The 16,339-nt window shown below is 38.3% G+C and overlaps 1 protein-coding gene across 2 annotated transcripts; it reads left to right on the top strand.

Annotated features, from left to right (window-relative positions):
• The first annotated feature begins 5,814 nt into the window (after positions 1-5,814).
• Positions 5,815-8,832, top strand: LOC130084457 (uncharacterized). Of its 2 annotated transcripts, XM_056249915.1 has the most exons (4): positions 5,815-6,849; positions 7,612-7,767; positions 8,046-8,135; positions 8,290-8,832. In XM_056249915.1, the coding sequence occupies exons 1-4, from the start codon at positions 6,748-6,750 to the stop codon at positions 8,602-8,604; spliced, it is 663 nt and encodes a 220-aa protein (XP_056105890.1). In that variant the 5' UTR covers positions 5,815-6,747; the 3' UTR covers positions 8,605-8,832. The 2 variants fall into 2 exon arrangements, 1 of the variants encoding a protein (XP_056105890.1); XR_008806931.1 differs by lacking the exons at positions 8,046-8,135; positions 8,290-8,832 and having other exon boundaries at positions 7,612-7,713.
• The last annotated feature ends 7,507 nt before the right edge of the window (positions 8,833-16,339 follow it).

Raw genomic sequence — 16,339 nt, 5'->3', positions numbered from 1 at the left:
TGTCAAAATGTGGCAAAGACACATCAAAAAGCTGCTGTAACAGTAGCTATACTGTAACCATTGGCACTTAAAAAGCACGTCACGACACATAATGCCCCGTCTTCTTTTACTAAAGAATATTTTTGACTTATTTATGAAATGCATAACTGATGCTACTAAAATTTATTCTGGCCATCGGGGTGGCCAGTGGGGTGGCCAGGAGTCGGCCAGGGGTGGCCACGGCCACCCCTGGCCACCCCCTGGTGGCGCCATTGGATAGCGGATTGCTTTAGCAACTGGATTTAGCATTATGCTAACATGCTGCTTCGGTAGCCATTGTTTGTTTATGGTCTTCTTTCCAGAAGTCAATCCCTAGTTCCGCCTTGTCTGTGACATCACACACTTCATTAAAGACGGCAAGCCATGATTGGTCAGGAATCAATGAGTAGTCTGACATGTTTCTTGTCCATGACATGACAAGAATTAAGGAGTCAAAATTGCATAATCTGACACAATGACTATCATAACAGACAAAAATAATGTGTATTCTGAACCTGACATAAGACAATTGACATGTCCCTTCACTGTTAAAAGTGATTTGGGCTTTTAGTCAGAGGGACTATTGTTGTCAAGCTGAGAGAACTCATTGCCCATTTCAACAAAGCAAGAAGAGTTACAACAACTTCAACTTGAAAAAAGCGCGGAAACCCATTTAAAACTCACAATAATAATTTCAGTTCACTTTAGAAAATAGGTCAAGGTTGCCATATCAACCAACACGCATGCGCCTGGAGTGACGTCACGCGCAGTGTTGAACTCTGAAAATCCGAGCTGACCGCCATCTTTTTTCCTCGGAGCCGAGCCAAGTAAGTACATTTAAAATTGTTTTAACTTAGTTCATCTGTTGGTAATGTACATTCCTCGCCTAATGTCTTTCCGTCTCAAATGATCCGTAAACATAACCTGTGATTAATATTTCATGTTCGTAGGTTTTTGGAAATACGTTGTATACGCATGTAGCTTAGCTAGCGCCGGAGTGTCACACCAAGTATTTAATGTAGGGTTGAGCCTCATATTCGACATTTACAAGTATTCGGCACCGATAATATACTATTATACAAGTGAAACGGTGAGCCTCGAGACCTGTCCACATTATTATGGAAAATGGGTCAACCCGCCAATTTACGTAACGTCGCGACTCGTAAAAGATGCTCGCACAGGATTAACAGACAGTGAGATAACAGAGCAACTCATGGTCCGTGCGGAAGAGGGGTCCAAATGGGGTCCGCCGTAGTGTATGGACTATATTTTTATGTTGAGTTAGATGCGTTATACGAAGTGAAAGGTGATTTTTTTTTTTGTCATGTGCGTAGTGATATGTGTGCCGCCCGTTACGCTCTGTATCAATGTCAATGCGCAGCAGTGGGGGTCGCCAGCTGGAGATCAGACGTGGGTTTTTTGCAAGGGGGGGAGTAAAGTATACTATGAAGAGTTACAACAACTTCAACTTGGAAAAAAGCGCGGAAACTCATTTAAACTCACAATAATCCTTTCAGTTCACTTTAGAAAATAGGTCAAGGTGGCCATTTCAACCAACACGCATGCGCCTGGAGTGGTCGACGTCACGCGCAGTTTTGAAATTTGAAAATCTCAGCCGACCGCCATAATTTTTCCGTCCAAGTAAGTACATTTAAAATTGTTTTAACTTAGTTAGTTCATCTGTTGGTATGTGCATTCGTCGTCTAATGTTTCTCTGTCTCAAATGATCCGTATAACCTGTGATGAATATTTCATGTTCGTTAGTTATTTGGAAATACGTTAGCATGTAAGTTAAGTTAGCGCCGGAGTGCCACAGCAAGTATTTAATGTAGGGTTGAGCCTCATATTCGACATTAACAAGTATTCGGCACCGATTATGTACTGTTATACAAGTGAAACGGTGCGAGACCTGTCCTCATTATTATGGGAAAATGTGGGAACAATGGGAACATTATACCCGGGTCAACCCGCCAATTTACATGACGTCGCGACTCGTAAAAGAAGCATTGCTTGCACTCAATCAACCTGGCACAGCATTAACAGACAGTGAGATAACAGAGCAACTCATGGTCCGTGCGTAAGAGGGGTGCAGCAAACAAAACTATATATTTTATGTTGAGTTAGATGCGGTATCAATACGAAGTGAAAGGTGATTTTTTTTTTTTTTATGTGCGTAGTGATATGTGTGCCGTTACGCTCTGTATCAATGTCAACGCGCAGCAGTGGGGGTGTAACGGTCGCGCAGACCGGAGATCATCAGACGTGGGTTTTTTGCAAGGAGGAAAGTAAAGTATGAAAAAACTATAGAAACTCTCATTAAAACCCCACAATAATCCGTGTAGTTTAGCCGTCCAAGTAAGTACATTTAAAATTGCCTCTCTCCAACTCGTACCTCCTATGGCGCCATTTTGATGCTACCTGGCACTCATCCCGCCGTTAGCATTTCATTGACTGCCATTCATTTTTACGTCACTTTGCGAATAAATGAACATCTGAAGCGTTTAAAGACTTTATTTGTCTATTGTTTATTTCTAAAGATACATCACGATGTTTAAAAGGTTCCATTACCTTTTATCTCACGTTATTGCTCCGTAGCAGATGTTTTTGTAAAACATTTTACAAAAAGACTTCACTGGTCTAGACTTGTAAAAAGACTAGACTTTGCTGGTAAAAACACTTCAAATCTACGGTGTCACTCTTTCTATTTCTTTTACTGTCTACGTTTTTTTGGCCAGTGGAAAAGGAGCCTTATTCCGTTTAAAATCTGGTCGGAAAAAAAAATATTTCATACTACATGAAAAATATTTATGCAATCAACCCAATTTTGCTGATAACGATTGTATATGTTCTTTCTTTCTTTGTATTTTTTCTGTACAGGGTTACTTCACTTCAGTGTAGCACTTCACTTCAGCACAGCGCTGTTTGGGGCAACTGCCCTTCAATGAGGTGGTCCTGCAAGTGTTGCAATTTCTCCTCGCCGAACCAACGCACACTAATTGTCCATTATAAGCTGAAGCACTGTCATCAGGCAAGGAACTATCCTCTTCCCTGTGTCTATGCAGACTGTGTGTGCTCCTTTAGGACAGAATCATCTCTGAAAAAAACATTTAACCAGAGACCATAGTCAAGCCCGTTCAAAGCAGGTGACTGCAAGGTTAAATTGTGAACTGTGCAATTTTTCAGAGACTTGTAGTGATATACAGTATTTTGCACATTTGAAAATACACCTACACAATAAGGAAACTGTGAAATGTCCCTTTAAAGACTGTAGTTTTCAGTCGAGCGTATACAGTACTTTTCGTGCACATAAGAGTAAGAAACATAACCTCAGTACCGTTGACAATTTTCGAGAAAACCTGTATCAAACCTTTATTCAAGGCACTTTAAACTCTGAAAGTACAGACTTTGAGACACATTCGGACAATTTAGACTTAACAGAGGATTTAATAGAGGATCAAGATCTGCATGATTTACTTGAACACAAAATTGCAACTCTATTACTGCGCATGCAAACAAATTTGCATGTGTCCAAAACAACAACTCAGGAAATAATAAATGAGCTTTGTAGTATTAGCTCATTTGTAGAAGAGTGCACACCAAAAGTAATTGAAAGTGTACTGATCAAGCATAACTGTGCAGTAAACAGTGCAGTCACTGCTGCTATAACCGAGATAGTTAAACAAGTAAACCCCCTAAGTTTCTTGTCAAAAGACGGGCCTTTTGGCTCTGAATACAAAAGAGAAACTTTTTACAAGAAAAATTTTAAAGTCATTGAGCCGATTGAATATGTTTTAGATGCATCTTCAAGACGGAAATTTGTTTATATTCCGGTTTTGAAAGTCCTGACAGAGCTGTTAAGTCGTAATGATGTGTTAGATAAAGTCTTGGAGACAGGACATATTGAAACAATTGAACACTTGTCTCAGTACAAAACATACAGAGATGGTCTATATTACAAAGACAATAATTTGCTCTCTTCAGAAGATCTTAGCATTGCCCTAGGACTGTATATAGACGACTTTGAAGTTTGCAACCCACTAGGAACATCAAAAAAAAAGCACAAAGTCTGTGCAGTCTATTGGGTGATTTCAAATTTACCTATACGATATAGATCATCTGTACAGTCAATCTACCTCGCATGTCTGTGTCATAGCAATGATGTGAAAAAATATGGGTATGGAGCCATTCTTGAACCACTGCTAAAAGACCTTGAAGTACTTGAGCAGCAAGGATTGTATGTTCAGAAATTGGGAACAACTGTTAGAGGTACTGTGCTGTACGTGTCTGCCGACAACTTGGGGGCACACTCACTTGCTGGGTTTCATGAGAGTTTTAATGTCGACAAATTTTGTCGGTTTTGTTTAGCTAGTCGGCAAGATATTGACAATCACGAGGTAAAGGAGAGCGTATTTCCACTCCGGACAGTTGAAGCTCACAAACAGGACCTTCTGGAATTAAACCGACATCAGGTAGTTTCCGTGAATGGAGTAAAGAGTGATTGTGTTCTCGATAGACTTTCTCATTTCCACACAATCCAGGGCTTCCCCCCAGATTTTATGCACGACCTTTTTGAAGGAATAGTGCCACGGGAATTAAGTCTATGCATAAAGTCTCTGATATCTAAACATTACTTTACAATAGATGAGCTTAATTCGATCATTGAATCCTTCCCTTTCAAATGTACAGATAAAACCAACAGACCTAATCCAATTTCAAAGTCTTTTGCATCGAAAAAATCTATTGGTGGGATTTGCCACGAAAACTGGACACTATTGAGACTTCTGCCTCTGATGATCGGTCACATTATACCAGAAGATGACAAAACTTGGGGGATTCTGTTAGATTTGAAAGAAATAGTAGAGCTTCTAGCTAGTGGACGTTTTTCAGAAGAGACTTTGGCATACTTGGAGTGTAAAATCTCAGATCACAGGTGCCTATTAAAAGAGGTGTTTCCTGATTTCCACCTCCTGCCCAAGCACCACTTTTTGGAACATTATCCCGAACTGATTCGGAGATTTGGTCCCCTGGTTGATTTTTGGACTATTAGATTTGAAGCTAAGCACAGCTTTTTTAAAAGGGTGGTGCGTGATTCTCACAATTTCAGAAACATCTTGCTCACACTATCAACAAAACACCAGCTTACTTTAGCTTACCATCTAGACTTGCCAAGTCTTTTCAGACCTGATCTGGAAGTTGGACACACTGCAATTGTTTCACCTGATGCACTTGAGCACTCCATGAGGCGGGCTGTAGAGCTGAAATATGGAAACATAAGTCTTGTGTCTCTTGCAACCCATGCCTGCCTTTATGGCACTAAGTATTCAGAGGGTATGTTTCTGTCAGTGGGGCACACCAGTGGCCTGCCTGACTTTGGGAAGCTGGTTAAAATTGTAGTTGTGTCTAGCAAAGTGTCTTTCCTCATAGAACCATATCATGCATGGTACATGGAGCACCTGCGGAGTTATGAGTTGATGAAAAAACAGTCTTCTGAACTGGTGATTGTAGAATTACATGAACTAAATGGATATCAACCCCTGTATCCATACAAAAAAGCAGGCAAACTGATGGTGACATCAAAAGCTTGTTTGCTACATTAAGGTATAGTTGAGCTGTTATTTTACTTTGAATGGTGTGTTCTTTTCCTTCCTCTGAAAAACAAATGCAGTGTGTCCATAAACGTAAAAACAGGTTTTAAACAGAATAAAATGTGTATGAATGTTCATTTTTATTAATGTTTCTTTATTGTTCATTTTGTCTTTTCTTACATTCTTTCTTTTTTTCTTCATCACCAGAGAAGTCCTGAGAGTTTCTCAGTCGCAAGAAGATGCTGTTGCGTGTGATCATTTCAGCACAGGACATTAGAATGCTCCGCTTGGACTCTGTTTCAGATTCGGTTGACAGCCTGAAACTGGTGTTGAAAAACAAACTGCAGTTACGCTCTTCATTTGACCTTCAATATGAAGATGAGGACTTCAAAGACTTCTGTAACCTCACGTGTGTGGATGATCTACCAAAGGACAAGGTGACATTGCAAGTCGTTTTCTGCCCTGTCTCTTCAGACTCAAGTTTGGATACTTTTAGCTCTGCTGTACCATCATCTCTGGCAGAATCCTCTTTAGCTCATTCATCATCTCCGACGACATCCTCTTCATTGAGCAGCCAAACAGAGTGCTTTCCAGGTCGGCGTTCACAGCAATGGCCAGCTTATTTTCCCATTCTCACCTTCTCATATGATGAGCTGAGGCTCAGGCAGGGCAATGATGCTTTTAGAGAAAGTGGAGTACTTCTATCCATTTCAAGGGACATGAAGTCTGAGATTCTGCTCAAACTTGCTGAAACAATTTATTCATTCATGACCTACCCTACACTTGAACATTTTGGATGTGTAGCTAAGGCCCTTGTTGAAAAACACCCTTGCCTTACAGAACCTGGCTCCACATCTGGATGGTATGGATGGAAACAGAGCATAAAGTTCAAAATGGGCAATTACAGACAGAAATTAAAAGCTGTGGGCTGCAGAGAACTGGAGGTTAATTCTGAGAAAAGAGGTGCTGGGGACACGCGAGGGAAGAGAAACAAAGTGAAGAAACCTAGACGTTCTGAAACAAATTTTCTTCCAGATCTCCCCCAGGGAAGAGACAGCAGAAGTCTTCAAGAAGATCGAGAAAGAGAGATAAGAGATAAGAGATAAGAAAAACAACCCCAAACCTGGCCTACATCGATGATGCAATGAATGCCACATACGCACTGAGAAGACAGGAGATCGTTGAAGAGGAGCCACCTGTGGTCGAAATGACAGTCAGATGGCCTGCCCTTTTTACGGAAAGACAGGTAAAATGTGTTAATTTCTTAGTCATAGCAAAGTAGTAATGTTGTATTGTGTAAATTGCAGGGCCCTATGCTAACATTCATCCCATTGAGCACATGTGCTCTTAAACGGAAATATTTGGGAGTAAGTTTAAAAATTGTTTAAGTAACACATTATGTAATGCTTTAATGTTGAGGGTCAAACGTGACTCATTTTTACATTTGATAACAGTAAAAACACCTTCAAAAATGTAACTTATACCTGTAATTTGATGACTTTGATGTGACCCAGAGTATAAAAACATGGAAATATTTCATCTTTTTTAATCAACAGACGCAAGCAATAACTTGCTCTGTTATGACTAACACAATTTTTCACTCATTAAACATAAATTGATATTTCCTGTAGGCCACTCCTATATATTATGATATGAAATAATGCTTGAACTGATATGAATTACATATTTTTATCTAACTACTTAAATCATAGTAGTACATACTGATTTGTTAAACTCACAGCCTTGTTACTTCATGTATGAATTATCATGACAACTTAGCAAAGCCATGACAAATCAGTCTGATGTAAACATTAAGAAAACTTAACCTGTCAGACAAGCCAATCTTCCAGTATGAGGACACAGATAGTTAATATTAATGAAATATGCACCTTGAGACAGGTCTCCACTGTACGTCACATGTCTGACAACATGTCGGTTGTAGTGCTGAAATGTGAACATTTAGGTGACTTAACTTGAACTAAAACTGTAATGTTACTTCTCCTCATAGATCGCCAAGGAATTCACCAGGCTCACATCAATGCACATCAATAAGTTCTATGAGGGTCTGGACAGCCATCTGCATAAACTTCTTCAGTTATTCCGGTTGAAGCGCTTCGAGGAAGTTCAAGAAATGACATCCTTAATGGAGAGTCTCGATAAGGATGTAAGTGCATATTTGTTGTAGTTGTGGTCCACAGTAATTGTACAACCCCACTGAGGAGAGGGACCAGGATGTAGATTATGATAGACAGTAAACCTCCTCTTATTAATGTACTTGGAAAGGCACTTTGATACAGACAGAATAAATAAGAAAATGGCTCTGTAAGATGGAGTAGATGGAGAGAAGGCCAGAGTTCAAGTTACCTCTTTGAACTGAAAGCTCGTTCTCTGTCATTTGATGGTTGACAAAAATCAGTTCTGATATCACGTATTGTTTTGCAGGCATCAAACCAAAGGAAGAGAGCAGCAGCTTTGCAGGGACTGCCATGGTACATGAAGGAAAATCCTTCTACATTGATGAAGAGATGTGAGGTAAGCAGAAAAATGTTGTTTAATGATACAAAAACTAGTTCACAATGGGCATGGTTACACAATTTTTTCAGGCATCTTCTGTGTGGATACACTATATAGCAAAACATGTCTAAAGCACAGGCACCTTTTTGTTTTTGTTTGTTTTCGCATGAAGCCAACAGATCCTGAAGAGGACTTCATCAAGGGAATGGTAATTGGAATCCTTTTGGTCGTTGAAGATGTGAAGGAGCCCCTTCCAGTTTCTTACAATGATGTTGCCATTGTCATTGAGGAAAAGATAGTCATGCGTCATCTTGCTGATGTACCCAACGCTGTTGTGAACCTGATGGGCCTGTTGTACATGCTGAACCTTGACTATCCAAAAGAGATGAAATTTACTTTTGAGGTGATTCAGCGCCTGTTCATGGGAATCGGGTCTGAGACGTGCACTCCCAGGGTATACTCTCTAAAGAATAAACTGCTCAGTTAGAGGGATGGCTCAGGAGGATGTTTCTGTATTTGGCCATGAGGAAGTATTCTAATTTTCTTGGCATTTGTTCACTCATGTAGTGTTTGTTCATGTAGTAAGAGGAAAAGAAATGTAAAGCCCTTATGTGGGTCACAACAGTTGTCCTAACAGATGTCTATTTCTCTCTGTAGAGAAAATGTCTCTTGCAGACACTAATTTGTATTTTATGTTGTAGAGCAAACCTGAACAGTGGAGATTTCTGTGATGTTTGAACGTGTTCATTTTCTGGCTGACATTTCAGCAAGTTTCTCAGAGAGATACAATTTAGTATGTATATCTTGCTGCATTTTACTGCAACAATGCTGAACATTTACTTAGAGTGAATCAAGATTATTATTTTCATTTTTTTTTTCCTCAAAGGAAGTACTTCTTTTTTTTTTCTCTGTGCGGGATACAATTTAATTTCTTTTTTTTTGACCAACCATGAAAGAGTTGGAAGAGGATGTTTAAGAGGGTGTGAAAGCTTTTTTTGTATGCATGTCCCAGAGGAAGAATTCTCATTTTTTACACTATTTAGTAAAAGATGAGATGTGTTGCCCTTCTTTGGGTCACCCCACCTTGTTTTCTTGTTCTGACTTATTTCAAAGGTTTTAACGTCCATGTGACGCTACAGAGAAATTGTCACGAGAGTGGACATTTTAGTAATTTTTTCATTTTTTACACTATTTAGTAAAAGATGAAATGTGTTGCCCTTCTTTGGGTCACCCCACCTTGTTTTCATGTTCTGACTTATTTCAAAGGTTTTAACGTCCATGTGATGCTACAGAGAAATTGTCACGAGAGTGGACATTTTAGTAATGTTTTCATTTTTTACACTATTTAGTAAAAGATGAAATGTGTTGCCCTTCTTTGGGTCACTCCACCTTGTTTTCATGATCTGACTTATTTCAAAGGTTTTAACGTCCATGTGATGCTACAGAGAAATTGTCACGAGAGTGGACATTTTAGTAATGTTTTCATTTTTTACACTATTTAGTAAAAGATGAAATGTGTTGCCCTTCTTTGGGTCACTCCACCTTGTTTTCATGATCTGACTTATTTCAAAGGTTTTAACGTCCATGTGATGCTACAGAGAAATTGTCAAGAGAGTGGACATTTTAGTAATGTTTTCATTTTCAACATTTTGAGTAAGTTTCTCAGAATTTTTTTTGTTTTGTTTTTACAAACCTTTCTGCAATTTACTGCAGCAACTCTGAACATCCACAACAATGGACTGAGTTGAATTCGGAGAGTTATTGTTTTTTCCCCAAAGGAAGACTGCATTTATTTTAATGTGTTATATTATTATGTGTGGAACAGTATAATTTCAGTTTGTGTGCAGCCCCAAGCAAAAGTGTGAAAGAGGGTGTAAAGGCAAAAAATTGAACATGTCCCAAGGAAAGTCTCGACATCCATTGTCACTTATTGTAAAGCAAGGCTGGTTGAAGTTGGACTCTTTGGGGTTTTAATAAAGGTCCTTATTGAATTGTCTTTTCATCTATTTTTTTCATGTGTTAATATTTAAGTTTGACTGGCCAATTCTCATGTAGATTTTTTTGTAGATAAACTTTTTTGTAGTTAAATCTAGCAATTTCTGTAAACTCAAGTAACTTGGCAAAAAGGCATGAGAAAAAATAATAATGTTGCCCCAACTTAATAAAATAAGTTAAACCAACATCTTTTAGTTCTCTCAAGTAATGTTTTCCAGTCCACATTACTTGATACAGAAAGTTGAGTCAACAAATCGCGAGTTGTATCAATTATGTATTCCATGTAGAGCCAACTTGATTCAGGAAGTTGAGTCAACAGACGGCATGTTGCATCAACTCGTGTTTTGAAGTGTAAGAAACTTGACATTATAAGTTGACTCAAATTAACTCAGTCAAAGCAACAAGATGACTTGACTTATTTAAGTTGGGTCAACTAATCTTTTTTTACAGTGTTCAACTGACAGGCAATGATTACATAGTGCAGGCCTAACCACATAAGGAACTTGGCCACTAATCTGTTTATGTCTAAGAAAAAAATCCAGACACACAAGTACCCTCTCCTTTTCTCTAATTACACTTTCACACATTTATTATGGGGCGGAGTGGAGGTAAATCCGGCTCTTAGAGTTATCACAGAGTGGAACCACCCTGTTTTCTGAGGCATCAAGGTGGAGTTTCTGGTTTAGCAGTTGGCAGAATAAAAGCTGGTGCTTACAAACCAGTTCCAACCATTCAACACAGCAGACTAAATAGTGTTTGCCTAAGCTGGAGATTAGGTATTGAAAATATTCTGCAGTTCATGGCACAGCTATTCATACCACTATTTAGAAGAAGAAGAAAAAAATCTTCATAGCCAACTAAAATGACTAGCATATTTTGGATACTAGTCTAAATCATATGCTGTATTCAGGTGTTCCTACCAGGATTCTTACCTATATTTAGTGTTGGGTTCGAGTCCACCTTAGTCGAGTCTGAGTCAAGTACGAGTCTTTAACCATTCGAGTCTAAGTCAAGCCTGAGTCCAAAATGGGCCGAGTTAAACTTAAGTTCAAAAGGTCAGAGTCCAATTAAACAATACTGTATTTTTTAGCTTATAAAAAATGTCAATTTTAAATTTAACCTCTATTGCATCTTGCCATTTTGATTTTTGATTTAATGTCACCTCATAATCAGTATCTTGCTCAGAAAATTTAAAGTCATGTAATGTGACATATTTCTGAGTGCTTTTCGAATGTAAAAAGCTAAAGGGCGGGACTTGACTTATCTATCGATATAAATGTATGAATTCAAGGCAGGGGGTGGTAACTGGGGTACCTTGGAGAATGGGAACTGCCTATTGGGATCTGAAGAGCTGAAAATGCACCTCTTTTCTCTCTGTTTGAGGCTGTGCATTTTGCATGCCATATTGATTTGTTTTTTTGTGGATAAAAATGAGGCTGTGAGGGGACCAACAGTACAACCTATACAATGGCATGTACTGTGTATAAAGGTTCTTCATGTAGTTTCCATAATTCAGGGCCAACTCAATGCATTTATGATTAACAAATCACATTATTGGAAGTTTATTGTATGGATCTATGTTTTCAAGTTGATGAATATTTTGGTAGAGCTTTGCCCTGCCTGCCTATCACACATGCATACTCTATATGTCCATATTTACCATAGTAAATAGTGATTATTATTATATACAACACTTAGGACTTTTGTTGTTTTTGAATTTTGACCCTTGTAAACTACTGCTTCACAGATGTTAGAAACATTATTTTCTTTTGAAACTGGAAGCTGCCACCATGTTTAAAAAATTAATTAATTTCATTACAACAGGAAAAAAAAAGAATAGTAGCCTAACTAATGCAAGTAAAAAGTTCTCAAGCTTATGAACACTGGTAAACAGTCTAACAGTCAATTACAAGCAAAAGGACAAATAAATATAATAATAAAACTTACAGATGAAATAAATCGCTTTTCATGTAGGTCTAAGGTATACTACAGTCTTTTAATAAAGTAATAAATGTAAAAAAAAATTTAACTGCATAATCTTCACTGTATGCATTAAATATAAATTATTAGTATTATTAAAGTTACTAGGTCAAGAGCAGTGAGTGATTATCTCTTGTTCTTTTGTTTGATCATTATTAAGGACACAGACAGCTGCATGTTTATTATAGGTTGCTGTCACTTTAAGATTTTATGCATGGATTCAAAATACCGACACATCGGATTTTCTCCAAACTGTTTACTGTCACTTACAGACAAAACTGACTGTGTTTATGTGAATACTCACTAAGACAAACATTTGGCATTACTTTGTGTATTCAAGTGTTTAAAAGGACAATAAAGACGCGAAAGAGAACTTAATTTGGCATGCGCACAGAAACTAGACAGCTTGTAAGTATCACATTGATTGTATAAACATGCAGGCAAGACTTAAAAACACATGCAAATGACAGATTTTCTTGACAATGCAGTACTGACCCGTCCCTGCAGTGACAATTCCGTCAACTGTCCTGAGCGTATTTCACCGATTCCCTGGACTCGGGAACATTTTTCGAGTCCCAAACGCTTAAGTCTGAGTCAAGTCCGAGTAAAAATGCATCCGAGTCCATGACAAGTTTAAGTTCATAAAAAGTTGTACTCAATTCTGGACTTGAGTCCGAGTTCGAGTACCCCAACTTAAACTATATTCACCGGCTAGCCATTGCTGGTACGCCTGTTTGACATGGAATTTGTGCTGGTCAAAGCTGGTCTTGTTAAGAGGTGTTATTAAGGGACCAGGTTGCAACGGACAGAAACAAGTTAATTGTCCTTAAAAAAAAAAAAAAAATAAGTGTCCTTAAAGACAGAAACAATACTATCCCAGAAATCCAACCTTCATTTTTTCATATGCTATTTTCAGAAATTAAATGAATTATCTGACCATGATTGGAGTTTGTTTAGTTCATTAGTTTGGTTAGTTCATTTGTTAAAAAACTGTGGATTAGAACATTCAGATCTTCCTGGTTTGGAAAGACAAATCGGATGTCTGAAACTGAGTCATGACATCAGGCATGTGCGAGGAGCAATGTAGACATTTCAGATGTTTTAAGAAATGCTCACCCTTTAAATGAGCCCTGCATTCACTTAACACCCGTGATGTAATGTGGGACTAATGAGTGTGATTCAAAGGCCTTCAGTGTATCTTCAGTTAGAGGAATTTCACCACAGCTGGACCAGCACAAAAAGCTTGGTGGGGAAAAGATGAACTGGTGACTCAGTCCATATTTTGACACATGGAAAATTACTGATGGAGAAAATGATGAGAACAAAGTCAAGAGAAGACAAATCTTGAGGAGGTGCTGTCCTATTAATATAACCGTGCCTGTTAATATGCTTGTTAATGTTATTGTTTGTGTGTGCAGTTTTGAATCTAGTATGGATGGTTCTGTTGCGTATTCAATAAGTACTTTGTGTAAAGTAAACTTCAAGACAAAAACAGACTTTTTAGGTTCTAGCCATGCTAAACACCTAGTTGTATGCTGCCTTAAAGTCTTACTTGTGTGTTTGGAAGTTGGCTGAATATAACAATCACTTAGCTATTTTAATTTCTTTAAAAAAAAAAATAGCACATTAGGTGAATAATTTAGGCTTCTCATGCTGCCTCAGGGAATGATCTAACATTAGCTGGCAAGTGCTACTGCTATTCTTCAACAGTACACAGAATGTGTACAAACTAATTGTACTGTCAACATTCACAATTAAAACTTACCAGTTCATTAAAAATTAAAAATAGCAGTTTGCTTCTGCCATTATTCTTAAATTGACATGCCTCCAATTAAAAATGTTTTAAAATCATGAGGTTCCCCACTGGTAAACACAATTATCACTTCAGAGAGAAAGTTTTTTGAAAGAAGCTCACATACTTTTTTTTTTGGGAAAATCCAGGAGAGCCGATTCACTGTCTATACATGATGATATGTTAGTATGTGGCTAAGCTAACAAGTTGATAGGCTACTCTAAAAATACCAACAATAACACACTCAAAAACTGGTTAGATTTATTGTTTTTAACTTTTCCTACTGGTAGCCTTATAGAAATACATAATATTACATATTACAAATAAAAATACATCTTGATTAAAAATGTTGATATTTGCTGGGAACAGGATTGACTTATCCGTTATAGATATAATGTTGCCTCAAATTATGGCAATAATGAGTTGTCTTAGAAAGTAATAATTTTACTACCTATAAATTTGAGAAAGCTTTGTTTGGAAGTGAATCTACATTGCTTTAAAAAAAAAGAAGAAAAAAACATTGCTGCTGATTTTTTAAACATAACTTCAGAATTTCACAGCTATAGTATCTTTTTTCAACCAAGCCCTATCATTAATGCATATGAACATAAACGTTTTCTACATTTTCTCCTTTTGCTGTGTTATTTTGCTTATGTGGCATTATCATATTTCTCAGAGGCCAAGGGTGTGACATCACACTGACTTCCAGATGGTTTAAAGGACATTCAGCCTCTGGGCAACACAGCCAACACCCCATAAAAGGCCTCTCATTCTTTTTATTTAGTGGGCAGTGAATGTGGGCAGCTGCTACTGGGTCCATTTCAGACCACTCACAGGCAGTAGAGCTAAACACAGACACCACAGTGTGCAGAATATGTGATAAAAATGCCTACTGCCCTCATAGTTAAGACCTGTCATTTGACGCTAACACCCAGCCATTACTACTTTTTCAGGTGAGTGGTATATCCTTTCTCCTAAACAGTAATTAGGGTTGATTGTATGCTTGTGAGTGCATCAGCTTGTTTACTTTCCAGCAATGAGAATCTTTACTGGATTGTTTTAAATGCAGGGCAAAGCCCATTTAGCCAAATTACACAGCAACACTCTGGAAAAACAATCTAAAACTCGAACACTCCCAGACATTTATCCTTCAACTTATGGTAAGACACAAAAGGAGATCTTTACCCACAAACAGTTTCATGAGCAAGGGTGCGTGGCACTGTCTCCAAGGCGGTCTTTCTTTCTTTCTTTAATGCCTACCCTCTCTCCTGTGGATTTATGAGTCTAGTTGAGGGTAACAGGATCGTTGGCAAGGGTTTATGATGTTGACATTGAGGTGTTTCTGGAAATTGGAAGAGATCACATGCGTGGTTGTGTGATCATAATCATAAAAGTACGATGCCTACAGGTCCAATCTGTCAGCACGGTGTGCCAACCATGGCCAGACACTGAGTACATAGAGAATCAGTCAGGTTTGTGTGTCAAACAGTCTGTTCTGACAAAGACACATACTTCATGTGGTTTTATGGGATGAATGGACCCAATGAAGTCTTTTTTTTTTTTTTCACAATAGTGTTTCTCTTTCTGAACAGCCAGACGATGAGGAAGAGGAAGACTTCGGGCTGGATGTAATGTGTTTTTCAAGCTTGAGCAGCGAACCGAAACACTTCTCTATCAAATCTGACGGCCTGAGTCAAAAGGGCCGTAACTCCACAAAGTGAACCTCAGCACTCCTTTCTGCCCGATTTGGCCAATGTCTATCAACCGGATCACATGTGTGCAAGCAGCTACAAATCATGACCAGACCAAACAAAAATCTAGTCCTCAGTAATTCAACAAACAGTGCTGTGGGAAAACCTTTAGGAAGACCAAAATAATCAAGACAGCTGTTTTCACACAGATGTATGCAGGTTCTGTGAGGTATGTGAAAATGAGTCTCAGGGATATCAACAAAGTAAACCTGTTCATCTTATATCTGTCTGATAAATCATTATAAGTTGTGCATAGCAGTGGGAAAAATCTGCATGTGTTGGGCGCATCCCTGTCATGTTTGTTTGCAGTGCTGTCATCTTGTATTTGGGCTGATATTGTGTCACGGCTGTCTGCTCAGTGTTTATTACTGATTATTGCTGCCCACGCAGGAGACGTCTCTCTTGAGACGTCCAAAATGAGTATGTTTCACACGTACACATCAAACATAATGGCACACATACCCACAAACTATACATCCCAGACAATTGCATGTCCTGCACCTTCATCTATGTCTATATGACAACACATCTTCCCAAAACACTAAGTTCCCAAACCTCACTGCCCCTTCTTTGAGGTATAAAACCAAGGCACACAGTATAAGACTGAAAGTTGTCATCATGACATCATGAAAGATGTGCACCTCACACAACTATTCATGAACTATAGGTGCGTTAATTATGGCAGTGTTTCCCAACCCTGTTCT

Source organism: Rhinichthys klamathensis, unplaced genomic scaffold (genome assembly GCF_029890125.1).
Source record: "Rhinichthys klamathensis goyatoka isolate OS25496 unplaced genomic scaffold, OSU_Roscu_1.1 h1tg000064l_1, whole genome shotgun sequence".
In the NCBI taxonomy this organism is placed as follows: Eukaryota; Metazoa; Chordata; class Actinopteri; order Cypriniformes; family Leuciscidae; genus Rhinichthys; species Rhinichthys klamathensis.
Note: the sequence above shows the minus strand (reverse complement) of the source record. Positions and strands in the feature narration are given on the sequence as shown.